Genomic DNA, 13,492 nt, shown 5'->3' with positions numbered 1-13,492 from the left:
GCCACAAAAAACCTGTGCCTGCGTGTCCACAGCAGCATGATCCACAATGGCCAAAAGTGGTAACGTGGACAGATGAATAAACACGTGGTCCATCCAGATACTGGAATATTACTCAGCCATGAAAAGGAGTAAAGCACTACTACTTGCAAAAGCGAATGAACCTTGAAAATGTGCAGTGTGAGAAGCCACTCACACAAGGCTCCAGGCTGGATGGGCCACCTGATCCCCGCCCCCACAGACCCTGCAGAGACAAGCCAACCCCACGTGCCCTGTCCAAATTCCCATGAGCATCGCTGTCAACGGTTTAGGGCCATTAGGTTTGGGGAAACTTGTTACGTGGCAACACAACACCAGGACAAGTTTTTATCAGTTTTATTAAATCCTTATAAAACAGAATACAAAATTCCGGCATTAACAGTTGGTGTCAAGGAAAACTTTTGAGCTGTATCAGTTTACCTGGTACAGTGGAGTTAAAGTGCTTGGATGTTTTTCCCCCACTTTTAAAAAACTTGAGTTGTTTTGTCTTTTTAAATACATCTTAACACGGAAACACTGCCGTTCCCCTCTCCCCCAGCACCAGAGCAGCCTAGCAGCCTGCGGCCCTGGGACCCTGGGGCCCAGGTGCTCATTCACAGTAAAGGTTCTGGCCAGTCCTCCGGGCTGCGCTGTGGACGTGATGAGGGAGAGGAGGTGGCTATCCCACCTCTGAGAAAAGAAAAAAGAAAAAAAAGCTGCTCACAGCTCAGCTTTCCAGACTGAAGTGGCCACAGCGCCTGTAGCCTGGCGAGGCCTCATTTCTTTCACAAAAAGGCAGAACCCCCAGTTGTGATACACGGAGTCGCTGATGGGCGAGAAATGATGGAGGTGGGGGCGGCTGCCCCACCCGGGGTCTTTGGAAAGGCCAGTCCACAGCCACGTGGGTAGAGATGGGCACTGGCCTGCAGACGGCAACAGCTGTACAAGACTTGGGGGAGGGGGCAGAGTCTGAGCCCCCCAACCCACGAGGCCCCCTGACATTCAAGTATTCTTCAAGAATAGGAAAGGGAAGTGAACTGATGTTCTTTAAAAACTAATGAAACAATGAAAAACTAGCCGCCAGAGGCCTGTCCAGCTGGCTTGCCTGAAAGACCCAGCCAGAACCTGGGCCAGGTTGCCCTGGTGAGGGCTGGGGGCCGCCCTGCTGGCAGAAGCACACATGTGCACAAAGGAAGAAGCTTGTATTGCATAGTGTTTCCCACCCAAGGACAAAGAGGGGTGTCAGAGTCTCCCCAAGCCCAGCGGGTCATGCGACATCTGACCTGGGTGCTGAGGTGGGGTGGTTCCTGGGTGCCTGAGGGAGGCCATTTTCCTGAAGGTGGGCAGAGCGGGAATGCTGCCTTTGGGGGTGGGGGGATTCAGCAGGACCCCTGGTCAGCCCTGGCTTCAGGGAGGGGAGGAGGCAGGGCCAACAGAGCTTCTATACCAACCCAAGGGTCAACTGGGCGCAGGATGTGGCCATGGTCAGACTGAGCCCTGAGAAGGGGCACTTGGGTGCCTGGGGTGGGGAGCTTTGCAGGACCTCCATGTTGGCTGACAGGTGCCTCTACAGCCCCTCCCACTCCTCCAGCAGCCCACCCCTGCAGACAGAGCCACCAGTGGGGACAGGGCCCAGCTGGCAGCTCTTCACCCCGCCCACCCGCTCCCAGGACACCACTGGCCACCAGAGTGCCTCTGGGGTGACAGGAGGTGCAGGGGCGGTCCAGTCCTGAGAACACTGTGAGGGCTGGGGAGGGGAGGGGTGTGGGTGTGTTCTGGGGTCCCCCAGCTCTGGAAGACAGCAAAGGTCCTCCTCTCCTGAGTCACATCGAGCAGAGGCCACGGGCACAGGGCCTTTCACAGTACAGGTGAGCGTGTGGGGCCAGGGTGGCAGGGCGGGGGCACGTGCAGCACACACACGCTCTGCTCTTCTCCCAGGGCACCTGTTTGCTTTTAACACCATTCGAAGGGAAAAAAGGGGGTAGGGGACAGAAAAAAAAAAGGAAAAACCCAACAGCAAAAACTTTATATAAAAAGACACCCCCAGCTGAGCTGAGCAACTCAGAACCCATGGTGGGGGGGCGGGTAGCACAGCCCGCTGGTCACTGGCTGGCAATAGCTTAAAAAACTCGTGAGATCTAGGGGGGGAGGGGGAGACCTATGTACAGAGGGAGGGAGGGGTCACACGTGGTCCCCAACTAGGACCACGGGGGCTGCTGACAGACTGGCTCGCTGCCGCCGCTGGGCCAGCTTGGATTGGGACGGTGGGGACAGATGCAGGCAGCGTGAGGTAGGTCGGATGACCATGGGCTGGCCCTGCTCCACTTCCTCCAACTCGTCCTCCTCGCGCTGGGCCAGCTGCCGGTTCATGGCAATGGCCTCAGCTGCGAAGGACGTGAGATCTTTGGCACAGCTGTTCCTGGGGACAGGGTAAGGCAGTCAACAAGGAGGGGGAGGTGGCTGCCAGATATACCCCCTGCTTCCCTGGGAACCCCAAAGTCTGTGCAGTGCCCTGGAGGAGGGGCTATGGGCTCCAAGTCCCCCACCCCAGCCCAGGGCCTAATCCATCACTTGGTACAAGGACAACCAGTGCCTGAACGGTTTGCTCTGTAACTTAAGGTGGATTAATTTCGTCCTTAATCAACTTAATTTTTAACGCACAATCCCTCTTGCACTAGGAGCCCCCCTCCAGGCCCCAAGACCCCAGGCAGGTCTCACCTCTGCAGGACCATGGGCGTGGGTAGGGTGTTCTCCGGTGCACACTGCAAGGAGACCAGAGATATGTGGTAAAGAATAGAGCCAAGCCCATCTTCCCCAGGGGTAACCCTCCCACATCCCCAGTTGGCTGTGACACCAAGGATTAAAGGGTACACCTGCATGGAAGCTGAGGCAAGCTGGGGCAAAGGGAATGTTTCAAGAACCCCAGGTGCCTGAGGTGGGGGCCGGCGGCTCCCCAGGCCTGCCTGCTCACCAGCCACCCCACCTAGCCGTTCCTGGCCCAGCCCCTCTTCTCCCTTCTCAATCAGGGTCTCCTGATGCTCCCAGCAGGCGTTCAGAATCCCTTCCACTGGCTTGCCCTGAGTAGGTGGTCCTTGCTCACCATGGGGCCCCTTGCCCTGGTGGTCCCAGGGTGAACAACCACTGCCCAGCAGAAATGCCAGGCTCTTCTGGGATCGGAGGGGACAGAACCCTGACTGAGGCTGGCTGCCCACCCGTTTGCCTCCCTGGCCAACCTTAGCTTGCTGCTCTGTGCCAGGAGGCAAGAGGCTCCAGAGCTCCAGAGCAGGGGCCGGGGATTTGCTAGCAGCTCCTGCAGTCCCCACTCAACCTGGCCAGCAGGTGGGGGAGATTTCATAACTGTGCCTGGGCCCCCAGAGGATGGCCGTGACCAACCCCAAGAACTACACGGCAGCAAGGGGCTGACAATGAGCCCAGAGGATTCTGCCACACTTGTTCTGAATCACAACCCTGGCCCATTGGAGGCTGGACAGAGGAAAGGCCTCCATGCCCTGCTGGCCCCAGCGGGGATGGTACTCACCCCCTGCACCCAGGGGTGCTGCAGGACCTGCGCAGCGCTCAGCCTCTGCTTGGCATCGCGGACCAGCAGCTTCGAGATGAGGTCTTTGGCAGCAAAGGAGATGTGGGCCCAGTCCTTCTCAGGAAACTCGTACTTGCCCTCTTGGATGCTTTCAAACAACATGTTCTGGGGGGGCACACAAGGGAAGGATCAGCTGCCGCCCAAAGGGCCAAGGCCCAGACCCTGACATCTGATGGGCAAGTCTGGACCCCAAGGTGGCTATGACATTGCTGACAGGCTCTGTCAGGGTCCTCAGACCTGACCTGTGGCCCCAGAACCAGGTACAAGGACCCTGGACTGGCTACTCAGTCAACAAGGTGGAACTCAGGCCCAGGGTCCTGGGGTCAGCTGGCAGGACCAGAGACTCTCAGAGGGGCAGGAGGGCGAGGAAACAAAGGTCTAGGGACAGCTAGTCAGGAGAGCTGCCCTGCTGAGGGCTCCAGGACATGAACCCTGCACTCCAGCCCTGTACAGGAAACAGGAACCTGGTCACCCTAAACCACAGGCCTCACTCCACCTCAGCTACCCGAACAAACTGCTCTCTGTAAGGCGCAGGACCCAAAGAGCCTCCAGAAACCTACTAAGGTCAGGCCAGCCTTAATCTGTGGATGTAGTCAGTGTCCAGGGGCCAGGTGCCAAGAGTTGCACAGGGCAGGGGGTGGGGGCGCACAGCAGGTCCCCTGCACACCTGGCACGCTGGGCAGGCCTCACCGCGGTCCCAACCGCAGTCGCTGCCACAGTGGCCCACGAAGGGCGGATAGCCACTGAGCAGGATGTAGAGGATGACACCCAGGCTCCAGAGGTCACAGCGCTTGTCGTAGATGCTGGCCTCCTCGCTGAAGGCTTCCACCACCTCAGGGGCCATATACTCTGCAGAACCACACTGCGGGAGGGGAGGGGGTGTGTGACAACAGGACGCAGAGTGGGAGGGGAAAAACCGACAGGGACTTCCCAGGGTACTGAGAGGCTAAGGAACGCCCAGTCACCTGAGCCTGAGCCCGCTGTAAATGACAACCCTGCCCGGCCAATCATAGGCTGACGATGGGTGCCAGCCCTGCCCCCCCCTCACGGCCCCGCCTCACCCCCACCCCCGCCCAATCAACAGGTGCTGGAAGACCGCCCCTCCCTGCCTGACCGCGGCCCCGCCCCATCACACCCGGAGGGCCAATCAGCCGCTGTTGCTAAGGGAAAGCCAGAGTTCCAAAGCCCCAGCGTGGAGTAGTGAGTGAGCAGCTCTGCACCTCAGCTTGGGACAGGATGCAGGCCCAGCTCCCCCTTCACCTGCCACCCCCTCCCACTCCCAGCCTGCTCCTGACCCCGGGGCCCTCACCGGGGTTAGCAGCTCCGGGGTGGAGATGGGGGAGCAGTCCCCATTGAGTTTGATGCCACTACCCAGGTCAAAGTCACAGATCTTCACAGGCGAGACCTGGGAGGCGGTTGGGAAAGGGCAGTGAGGTGGGGCTCCTGTCCAGCCCGCATAGGGCCCCATCCACCTCGTCCCACAGGGAAGGCTACCCCCCAGCGTCGCATACCTGGTTGGGGTGCTCACACAGGATGTTTTCCGGCTTTAGGTCTCTGTGGGCGATGCCTGTGCGGAGAACCGGGAGGGTAGGTTAGTTGGGGGGGGGCGGGCAGGGGGTGTTCGGCCGGCAGATTTTTCAGGAGCCCTGGGCAGGTGTGCTGGGGGCAAGGCTGGACACCCACAGGACCAGGGAATCTACAAGCAGGATGGCGAGAAGTTGGTGGCACCCTAAGCAGACAACCCCACCAGCCACCTTTGTTGTGCAGGAAATCCAGGGCGCTGGCCACGTCCTGCACGACCACGCTGGCCTCCAACTCGTTGAAGTGTCGACGCTTGTGAATGTGGCTCAGGATGGAGCCTGGGGCCAGGCCATGATGGAGAAAAAAATGTGCAAGGATCACCTCTCTGTCCCCAGGCCACCACCCAGCACCCCCTTCCACCTGGCAGGGAAGTCTCCACTCTGGCCTCCTTGGTTGGGCTCAAAGTCCTTGAACTGAGCTGCTGTGTTGACAGGAAGCTCTGACCCCAAAATCCCCCTCTGGTGTATAGGACCCTCTAAAAGTTCTTCCATGGTGGCCCTGAGCCCACAGCCCATTAGGACCTAGCTGGACATGTCTCGCAGGCCCCACATACCGCCTCGCATCTTCTCAAACACCAGGTAGAAGCGATCCTCCTCCTCGAAGAACTCAATCAGCTCCAGAACGTTTCTGGAGTGGGGGTGGGGAGGTGCAGGACCGGAGTGAGGATAGGAGTAGGGTCCTTGTGGCATGCCCAGCCCAGGAGGCGCCCACCCTCCCTACCTCCCCCTGCCCACAGAAAGGCTGGGACTGGGTCCACAGGCCTCCTTCCACCTCGCCAACCTTGAACTGCCTGCCTGCCTACCACTGGGCCCGCCCACAACAGCCTGGAACAGTGGGAACTCCCTAAATGCTTGCTGGGGGGTAAAGAGGCATTCAGGCCCATTCATCTGCTAAAATATGGCTCAGGGCTGAGAGTGAATCACATTACCTGTGTCCCTGGCACTGATACAGCATCTCCACCTCCCGAAAAACCCTGCTCCGAATGTGGCCGGGCTGCTTTTCGATTATCTGAAACGTGTGGGGGTGGGGGGACACAGCAGCTGGGTCAGCCTGACTTTCCAAAGCCCAAGGGGCCCCCCACCAGAAACTTTCCCTCTACTACACCTGAAACTGTTAGAGCTTTAGACCGTTAAGCTCTAGAAAGCAGAGCTCTCCTATGGGGACCCAGAATTTGCAAGAAGTCAGAACTGCAGCATCAGCACAAGTAGTGGGGCAATGTGTTTCCCAAGCAGCACCGAGGGAGGGGTGAGTGGGACAGGAAGGCAAAGAAAAGGAGCCAGGCCCTCTCCACGCCTGACCCTGACAGGCCTTGGATATATTTGGGACCTGGAGCCTGGCAAAATATCTCTTCACAATGTCTTGGACGGAGCAGCCTCTCCTTCCTGACCAGGAGACCAGTGGCCACTGTGCTGGCTCCCACACCACCCAGGGGACTAGAGTGGCCTCTGGGCACCCGGCTGCCAGCCAAGCCATACCCACTTGCCTCTGCGCCATGTCCTGCCTCCCCAGTCCCACACCAGTCTGGGTTGATATCTGTGGCTCCATGAGCCTGGGCATTTCAGGCCAGCTCACAGGGGCCCTGCTGCCCACCAGCTGACACGGCCTCCCAGACTCCAGAGCCTCAGGAAGCCAACCCATACCTCAGTCCCCAGCCCCATCTGGCACCCAGGAGCTCTAGCTAAGGACCAGAAGGTTCTGGGCCCATCCCCCATATGCCCCCTGGCCACTTTTGCTCACAGAGAGGTGGGGTCAGAAGGTGCCTCAGGTCCCCTCTTGCTGGGTGGGGGGGTGGGCAGGCTGCATCACCACCCACGCCCAGGGCTCCCTGCCCACCACAGGTGCCTGGAGGAAGGGGATGTGGGATGTCCCACAGGCCAGGCTCCTACGGCAGGCAGGCACACAAGTCCCCTGGCTTCCAAGGTCTGAGCCTATGCATTGTCTCACCTTTCTAGTGACAAACACACCTGTCCCAGAGAGATGCAGGAAAACCAGGTTCCAGGGCCTCTTGAGACAAAGCCACCAGCCACGTCCTCAACCAAATCTCATCCTATCCCTTGTGAATTTGGCTAGGACCCCACTTCACAGGGAAGACTGCAGAATGTCTCAGAGGAGGGAGGCAGCCTTCGGGGAGGTCACACTCAATGTGACTCAGGTTATCTAATCCCTCTGAGCCTCCATTTCTGTCAAACGGTGACAGTAAGTCAGGCAGCCCAGCAGCCTCCTCAGAAAACAGGTGCTCAGAGATATACCCAGCATGCACAAAGTGTTCCATTCTAAGTGTTTAATTCTTCTACACCATTGCCCACCCCACCTGGGAGCTTCTGGGGTGTGGCAGAGACCACAGCCACCTTTGTCATTGGACTTCCACCAGAGCCTGAAGCTTCCGGTCAGTCCTGCTCACCATGGAGCACCTGCCCTCCCTGCCTGGGCAGCTGGCCTCCTGCAACCCCAAAACTCCTGCCCAAAGGCAGGGTGATGAGAAAAGCCTGGAAGGTTTCTTGGAATGCAGGGTCCAACTGTCTGGCCAGACAACAGAGGTCACAGGGCCACAGAGCCCAGGCCATACCCTGGGTCAGAGGCCACGTGGGACATGAAGGAAGCTCTGCCCTGGTCTCCCTGAATGCTGAGCCCTAAGTACAGCCTTGCCTTTTAACCCTAGTAACTAATGCAGGTATACTTGTTGTTCCTGGAGACCAGCCTGAGGTGACACAGCAAGCGAGCATCAGCTGTGATGGAAACCCTGCCCCCGGTCCTGTCCCCACCCCACTCTCAGTGGCCACTCTGGTACCAGGCCCTCAGGTACCTGCATAAGGGGCTACCCTTTTTGGTCACTTCCCACCTCTGCCTAGATTTCCCTTCATGGTCACTTCCCACCCCTGCCTGGATCTGGGGACTCAGTACAGGCTGACCTGGATTCCTAGGGGTGCCTGAGTCACTGGCCCTAGGGCCATCTTTAGACACTGGTTTTCCCCAGTTGTGAGTCCAGGAGCTCGAATGCCAGCTGCCTTCCTCCCACTACCAGGGTCAGCACCAGATCCCAGGCGCTGCTGGGAAGAGGTAGGGGACAGGTGAGGGCACTGTGCTCACCTTTACGGCATACTCTTGGTTCGTGATGAGGTTGATACAGGTCTGCACACGGGCATGGGCGCCCTCCCCAAGCACATCCTCCTGCAGCTGGTAGACATCTGGGGAGCACGGGTGGTAGTGAGAGCTGCCCTGGGTGGCCTAGTCATCTCCCCACTGTCCCTGGCTCTGCCACCCCACTCACCTTCAAACCTGCCCGAGAAGCTGTCAGTTGCCCGGCACCGCTTCTTCTTCTTGCCCCTCTTCTTGGCATCTGGGATGTCGATGGGCTGGCTCGTGGGCATATCTGCACCAGAAGGCTGAGACATGAGGCCCACTTTGCCTTTGGCTTTCAGCTGCCACCCAGCCCTCACCAGTCCCTACCCTCCCAGGTCCCTCACCAGGGCGGGTTGGGCACTCCAGGCTGAAGTCAGTCTCCCCGGGGTGGGCTTGTTCTAAGGAGAAGGCCAGCTCGAAAGGATTCTGCCCCTGCAGGGAAGAAGACGAGAGAGCGCTCAGGCCCTGCTGCGGCCAGGGCTGTCCCACCAGAGGGCGGCCCAGCCCTGTATGCATAAGCCAAGGAGAGAAAGCCTGGATTTGCATGACCATCAAGAAACAGACCTCTTAACCACCAGCCCAAGGCCCTTCAGGCCACCAGGGAGGGGGTGAGAGTCAAAGGGAGGGGGTGAGAGTCACTGTGGGCCCCTTGATTTGCTCACCTGCAGAATGGGGACAGCTGGCTGTGGATCAAAGGTGAAGGGCTGTCAGTAGGGGGATGATTTATCAGCTCTAGGGCGGGGCTCCCACTAGCTGCCCTGCCTGCTTTCCCACGGCCTCATGGGCTCAGCCCTTCCTGTGTAATGAGGTGCCATCAACCTCCCTGCCTTATGCTGTTCTCTCTCCTGTCCCACCATTTCCCCCAAGGCTCACAGGAGAGGCACCACAGGCTCCAGCATGAACATTGGGCCGCCTCTGCCTGGGCCACAGTGTGCACTGTCCCATTCATCCCTAGGAGGGAGACACCCCTAGGAGGAAGCCCTTCACAGGCCTAGTGCCTTGCAAAGAAACCAGCTCTGTTAGACAGGGGCCTGTGTAGGGTCACTGGGTGGCTCCCAGAACTGGGGAGAGGGCACCAGACTCTGCCCAAGACAGACGGGTAGCTGGAAATTGGAGAAATCTCCCATGTAGCCAACGGAGGGCTACTGCGATAAATGCCATTTCTGCAAAGCAGATGATCCTGTTTGAGGACTGACAGACCCTCACATAAAGGCTGAGGCCTTCAGGGCTGTGGGACACTGAGGCCTGGCCATGTTCTTTTAGAAGTTAGTTCTAATTTAACTCCCAACATCCTAGTGGACCAAGCAGTCAGAGCCCTGGTGGGCATGTAGGGGCCTGTATCTGCAATTAGGGTGCTAGGGTTCCTGCTAGATCACCTGGACCAAGTCACTGGCTCTATCTGGGCCTCGTGACAGCTGGGGTTGGGGCTGTGGAATGAGGGTCATCCAACAGAGAAGGAACTCCAGGAGAGCCCTAGGGAGACCCGGAGGGGCCCACTTTGCCAGGCCAGATTCCTACAGACAAGAAGCCCGGAAGCCAGGCCAGCTGCAGAGGGGCCAGGCAGAGGTCAGAGGGAGCAGCTGAATAACAGGCGGGCCCTCCCAGCCTCCCTACCCACCCTGCAGATAGTTGCTAGGAGGTGCAGGGGAAAAAGGAGGAAGGGAGCACTGCAGCCAGTCTGCTGCTGCACATCCACCAGCCCCTGCCCCTGCCCCTTGAGGAGACTGGACCCCATGAAGATTGCCGTCAATGCTCTGATAAGTCTCCATCCTTCCACCTGAAAGGAGGGGCCCCAGGGTAGCCACAAAAGGGGGTGATTAGGCCGAAGGGAGTGATTAGGAAGTGAGGAAGCTCCCTTCAACAACCAATAAGGGCGCTAGGACCCGACGGGATCATAGGTCCCTTCATCACTCCCATACGTCTGTTCCAGCCCCCAACTCAGAAGAGCTGGACCCTGGACAAGCACCTCAGCCAAGATTCTCTGTCCAGTGTCCCTACTCCCTCCCATGAGACTCGCACAGTCCCACCTCAGCACAGGGCATAGAGCTCTCGGGTGGCCTGCAAACGCCAGCCTTCAGGCCTAAGCAGTGTAGGCGGGCCAGGCCCAGGGCTGGCTGTGGGCCTCCAGTCAGCAGGCCTTGGCAGGAGGTGGCTGGAACCATCCAGAAAGTTTGAGTATGCTTTGACCGCAGAGCTGGCCCTGCCCACTGACCCTGTCTGAGCTCAGACCCAGCCCTAGGAGTTAACAGACCACCACCAGTGAGACCTTGCGTCTACCTCCCTCCCACCCAGCCCCGGCTACTTGGACACACCAAGGTTGTCACTACTCTGTGGGGGGATGACGTGCGTGTGTATGGGGTGGGGCACTGGCAGGAAACGCTGGCTGGACAGGCCTGGGAATTCTAACCCAAACACTCTAGGCTGGCTCCTCCCACTCTGGTGTCTGGCTTGTCTGTACACACACACACACACACACACACACACACACACCCAGGTCCTGCCTCCTCTACAGGGCAACAGGTCCCTGCCCAAAGAGGCCCAGGAAAGCCATTACATAACTTGACAGGCGGGGTGCGGCAGCGGCTGACATCATTGCGTCCCCAGGGCCAGGCCCTTTGGGGCCCCTGCCCAGCACCTGCCCGACCCCTAGACTTGCTCTGAAACCAGGACTCAGAAGCCTTCAGGTCACCACAGAAACTTCCCGCTCCAACAGGAAATAGTGCTTGCGCCTGGGGTGTCTGGGAGGTGCAGCACTTGGGTGGGGGCATCCAATTCACTACCTCATTCTGCAGACCACCTAGGAGGGCATGTGTGGGAGGCATGGGCCTGCAGCTCTGCCTGGGGCTCTTGAAGGAAGGACCCCACAGACCTCATGGTGCTGGCGATAGGACTGTGGCCTGCTGACGCCCCACCCACCGCTAAATACTCAGCTGGGGCTTGCAGGGGACACACAACCAAAGGCCCCCACAGGCAAGGGCCCCTAGCCAACCTAAAGACCCTAGAGGCCTCAGGGCTTCTGAGACTGGACTGTCTGCCGCTGACTCCTCCACCAGCGCACATATCGCTGGGGCAGCCGCAGGGCCCAGGTGGGGGGCGGGCAGGAGCCCGGGGGATCCTGAGGACGAGCTCCGTGCCCCTCCCACCGGCCACTCGGATGGCCAAGCCCGGTGCGCCCCCGAAACCAACAAGGCCCTCACCTTGAACGAACGATGGAAGCCCTGAAGTTCGGGTGTTTTCTTCTGCACCATCTTCTGTCCGGGCCCCGCCAGCGGGGGAGGGGACGCCGGGCCCGGGGGGCGGCCCGTGGGCGGGGGGGCGGCTGGGGAAAGGTCCCTGCAGAGGGAGCAGACAAAAGAGGGCGTCGGTGGCCGCGACCAGCGCACCGGGAGCCCAGGCCTGGGCGGCGAGGTCCCGCGGGGGCCCGATCCCCGCGCCCGGGTCGGGGGCAGGCCGGGCCGGGGTCGCAGGGCCGCACTCACCGGGGTCGGGCTCGGGACGGGGCCGCAGTTCCTTAGCCGCCGCCGCCGCCCGAGACGCGCAGCGCAGATTCCGCTGCGCGGACCGCGCGGGGAACAGCAGCGCCGCCGCCACCGCCACCACCACAACCACCGCACACCCCACCACCCGGGCCGCCACCGCCGCCGAGTGGAGTCGCGCGCGCCCCGCCGCCGCCGTCTTTATGGGCCAGGCGAGGCCCCGCCCCGACGTAGACCCCGCCCCTAGGGCCCCCGCCCACACGCGCGCGGAGCGGGCGGAGCTGGAAGGGCGCTCGGGGCTTCAGGGTGGCCGCGAGCTCTGGCCCGAGTGCTTATCTCTGCGCCTGCGCTATGCCCGGCGCATGATAGAGGAAGGGTTACGGCGGCTGTGGGCGGGGCTGTCTGAGACTTGGGGAGGTTTGCGAGACTCCGGTATAGAGCTGGAGCAGGCTCTCGGCCCTGCCCTCTGGCAGGTCCCTTAGTGTGCCGCCCAGGGCCTGGGATACATTGACTCTTTTTGGCGACGCTTCTCTAGAACCTGCCTTGCAGCCCCCTGGTCCAGGCCCCGGCTGCCCTCCAGGCACACCCGAACGCGCTTTGAACTCCCCAAGGGTTTCATCCCGTTGTTGGCAGGGAAAATGGACCAACCACAGCAGGGGATGGGTACTTAGATCCATGAAGGACTCTCCCTCAGTCCTGCAAAGGAGAGTTTCTTCTAGACTAACGGGGTGGGGGCCAGGACAGGAGGTAAAACAATCCCATTTCGGCTGGCACACCCAACCCAGCCGACTAAGATACAATCAGCCCTACCTGAGCCCTGCCAGTTCCCTGTCCTCCCAGCACTGGGGAGCAAGGTCATCAGACCCTGTTCCCTGGGCACATGGGGGACACAGGCCTGCGAGTTGGAGTCCTTCTATCCTCCAAGCCCTAGCTTGTTATTCCAGAGGCTTATGGCCACCCACCCCCAACTCCCCCAACTAGGCCCAGCTGACCTGAAGCTGGACTGTCCCCTTCCCCACCAGCCGCTTCCATTTATATGTTTCCCTCACAAGGCCACAGCTCAGGCCACAGGAGCTATAAGGCCTAACCTCAGACAGCCCCCAGTGTTGTTTGGAAGAACCTCCCCAGCCAGCCCCTTGCATGTGCATATGTGCATGTGTGTGTGTGTGCGCGCGCATAGACACATACATTAGCTCCAGCTGCCTGAGGTTGGGCTGCCAGACCTGTCTGCCCAAGGGAAGCCATGGGTCTTTCCTCATCTTCCCCACCCCTCTCCTCATGTAGCTGCTCCTTACTACCCTAGCCTCCTGTGTATATGTGGTCACCGGCAGGTCTTCATGGACTTCTAGATGGCAAAGTGGGTATGGGCCACTGCCCCTTCCCAGAAGGTCAGCTCCATGAAAGCACAGATCTATCCATTGCCCAGCACAGGGCCTGGTACACAGGCAGGAAGTATTCACTGAATATTGCCGAAAGAAAGGGATGTGTTTGAGCATTTGTAGATATGTTCACGTGCATGCACATGTGTATGGTTCTGTACCTGTTATAGGGGTTGTAACAAAGTACCACACACAGGGTAGCTTCAAACAACATAAATTTATACTCTCACATTTTGGAGGCCAAAGATCTGATATAAAGGTGTCAGCAGGGCCACACCCTCACCGGTAGACTTTAGGGGAGGATCCTTCAGCTTCTTCCAGCA

The 13,492-nt window shown here is 59.6% G+C and overlaps 1 protein-coding gene across 1 annotated transcript; it reads right to left on the bottom strand.

Annotated features, from left to right (window-relative positions):
- Window positions 1-373: 373 nt before the first annotated feature.
- Window positions 374-11,961, bottom strand: MKNK2 (MAPK interacting serine/threonine kinase 2). Its single transcript, XM_054587133.1, has 14 exons — window positions 11,794-11,961; window positions 11,512-11,647; window positions 8,659-8,746; window positions 8,463-8,564; window positions 8,282-8,379; window positions 6,123-6,202; window positions 5,748-5,821; window positions 5,368-5,472; window positions 5,125-5,180; window positions 4,923-5,018; window positions 4,281-4,475; window positions 3,554-3,718; window positions 2,734-2,777; window positions 374-2,434 (listed from the first exon to the last, which is right to left on the bottom strand). The coding sequence occupies exons 2-14, from the start codon at window positions 11,560-11,562 to the stop codon at window positions 2,197-2,199; spliced, it is 1,392 nt and encodes a 463-aa protein (XP_054443108.1). The 5' UTR covers window positions 11,563-11,647; window positions 11,794-11,961; the 3' UTR covers window positions 374-2,196.
- Between the last annotated feature and the right edge of the window lie 1,531 nt (window positions 11,962-13,492).

This window comes from Pteronotus mesoamericanus, unplaced genomic scaffold (genome assembly GCF_021234165.1).
Source record: "Pteronotus mesoamericanus isolate MK-2021 breed Mesoamerican mustached bat unplaced genomic scaffold, CSHL_Meso_final contig_1210, whole genome shotgun sequence".
NCBI lineage: Eukaryota > Metazoa > Chordata > Mammalia > Chiroptera > Mormoopidae > Pteronotus > Pteronotus mesoamericanus.
This window is presented reverse-complemented; position numbering and strand designations above follow the sequence as displayed.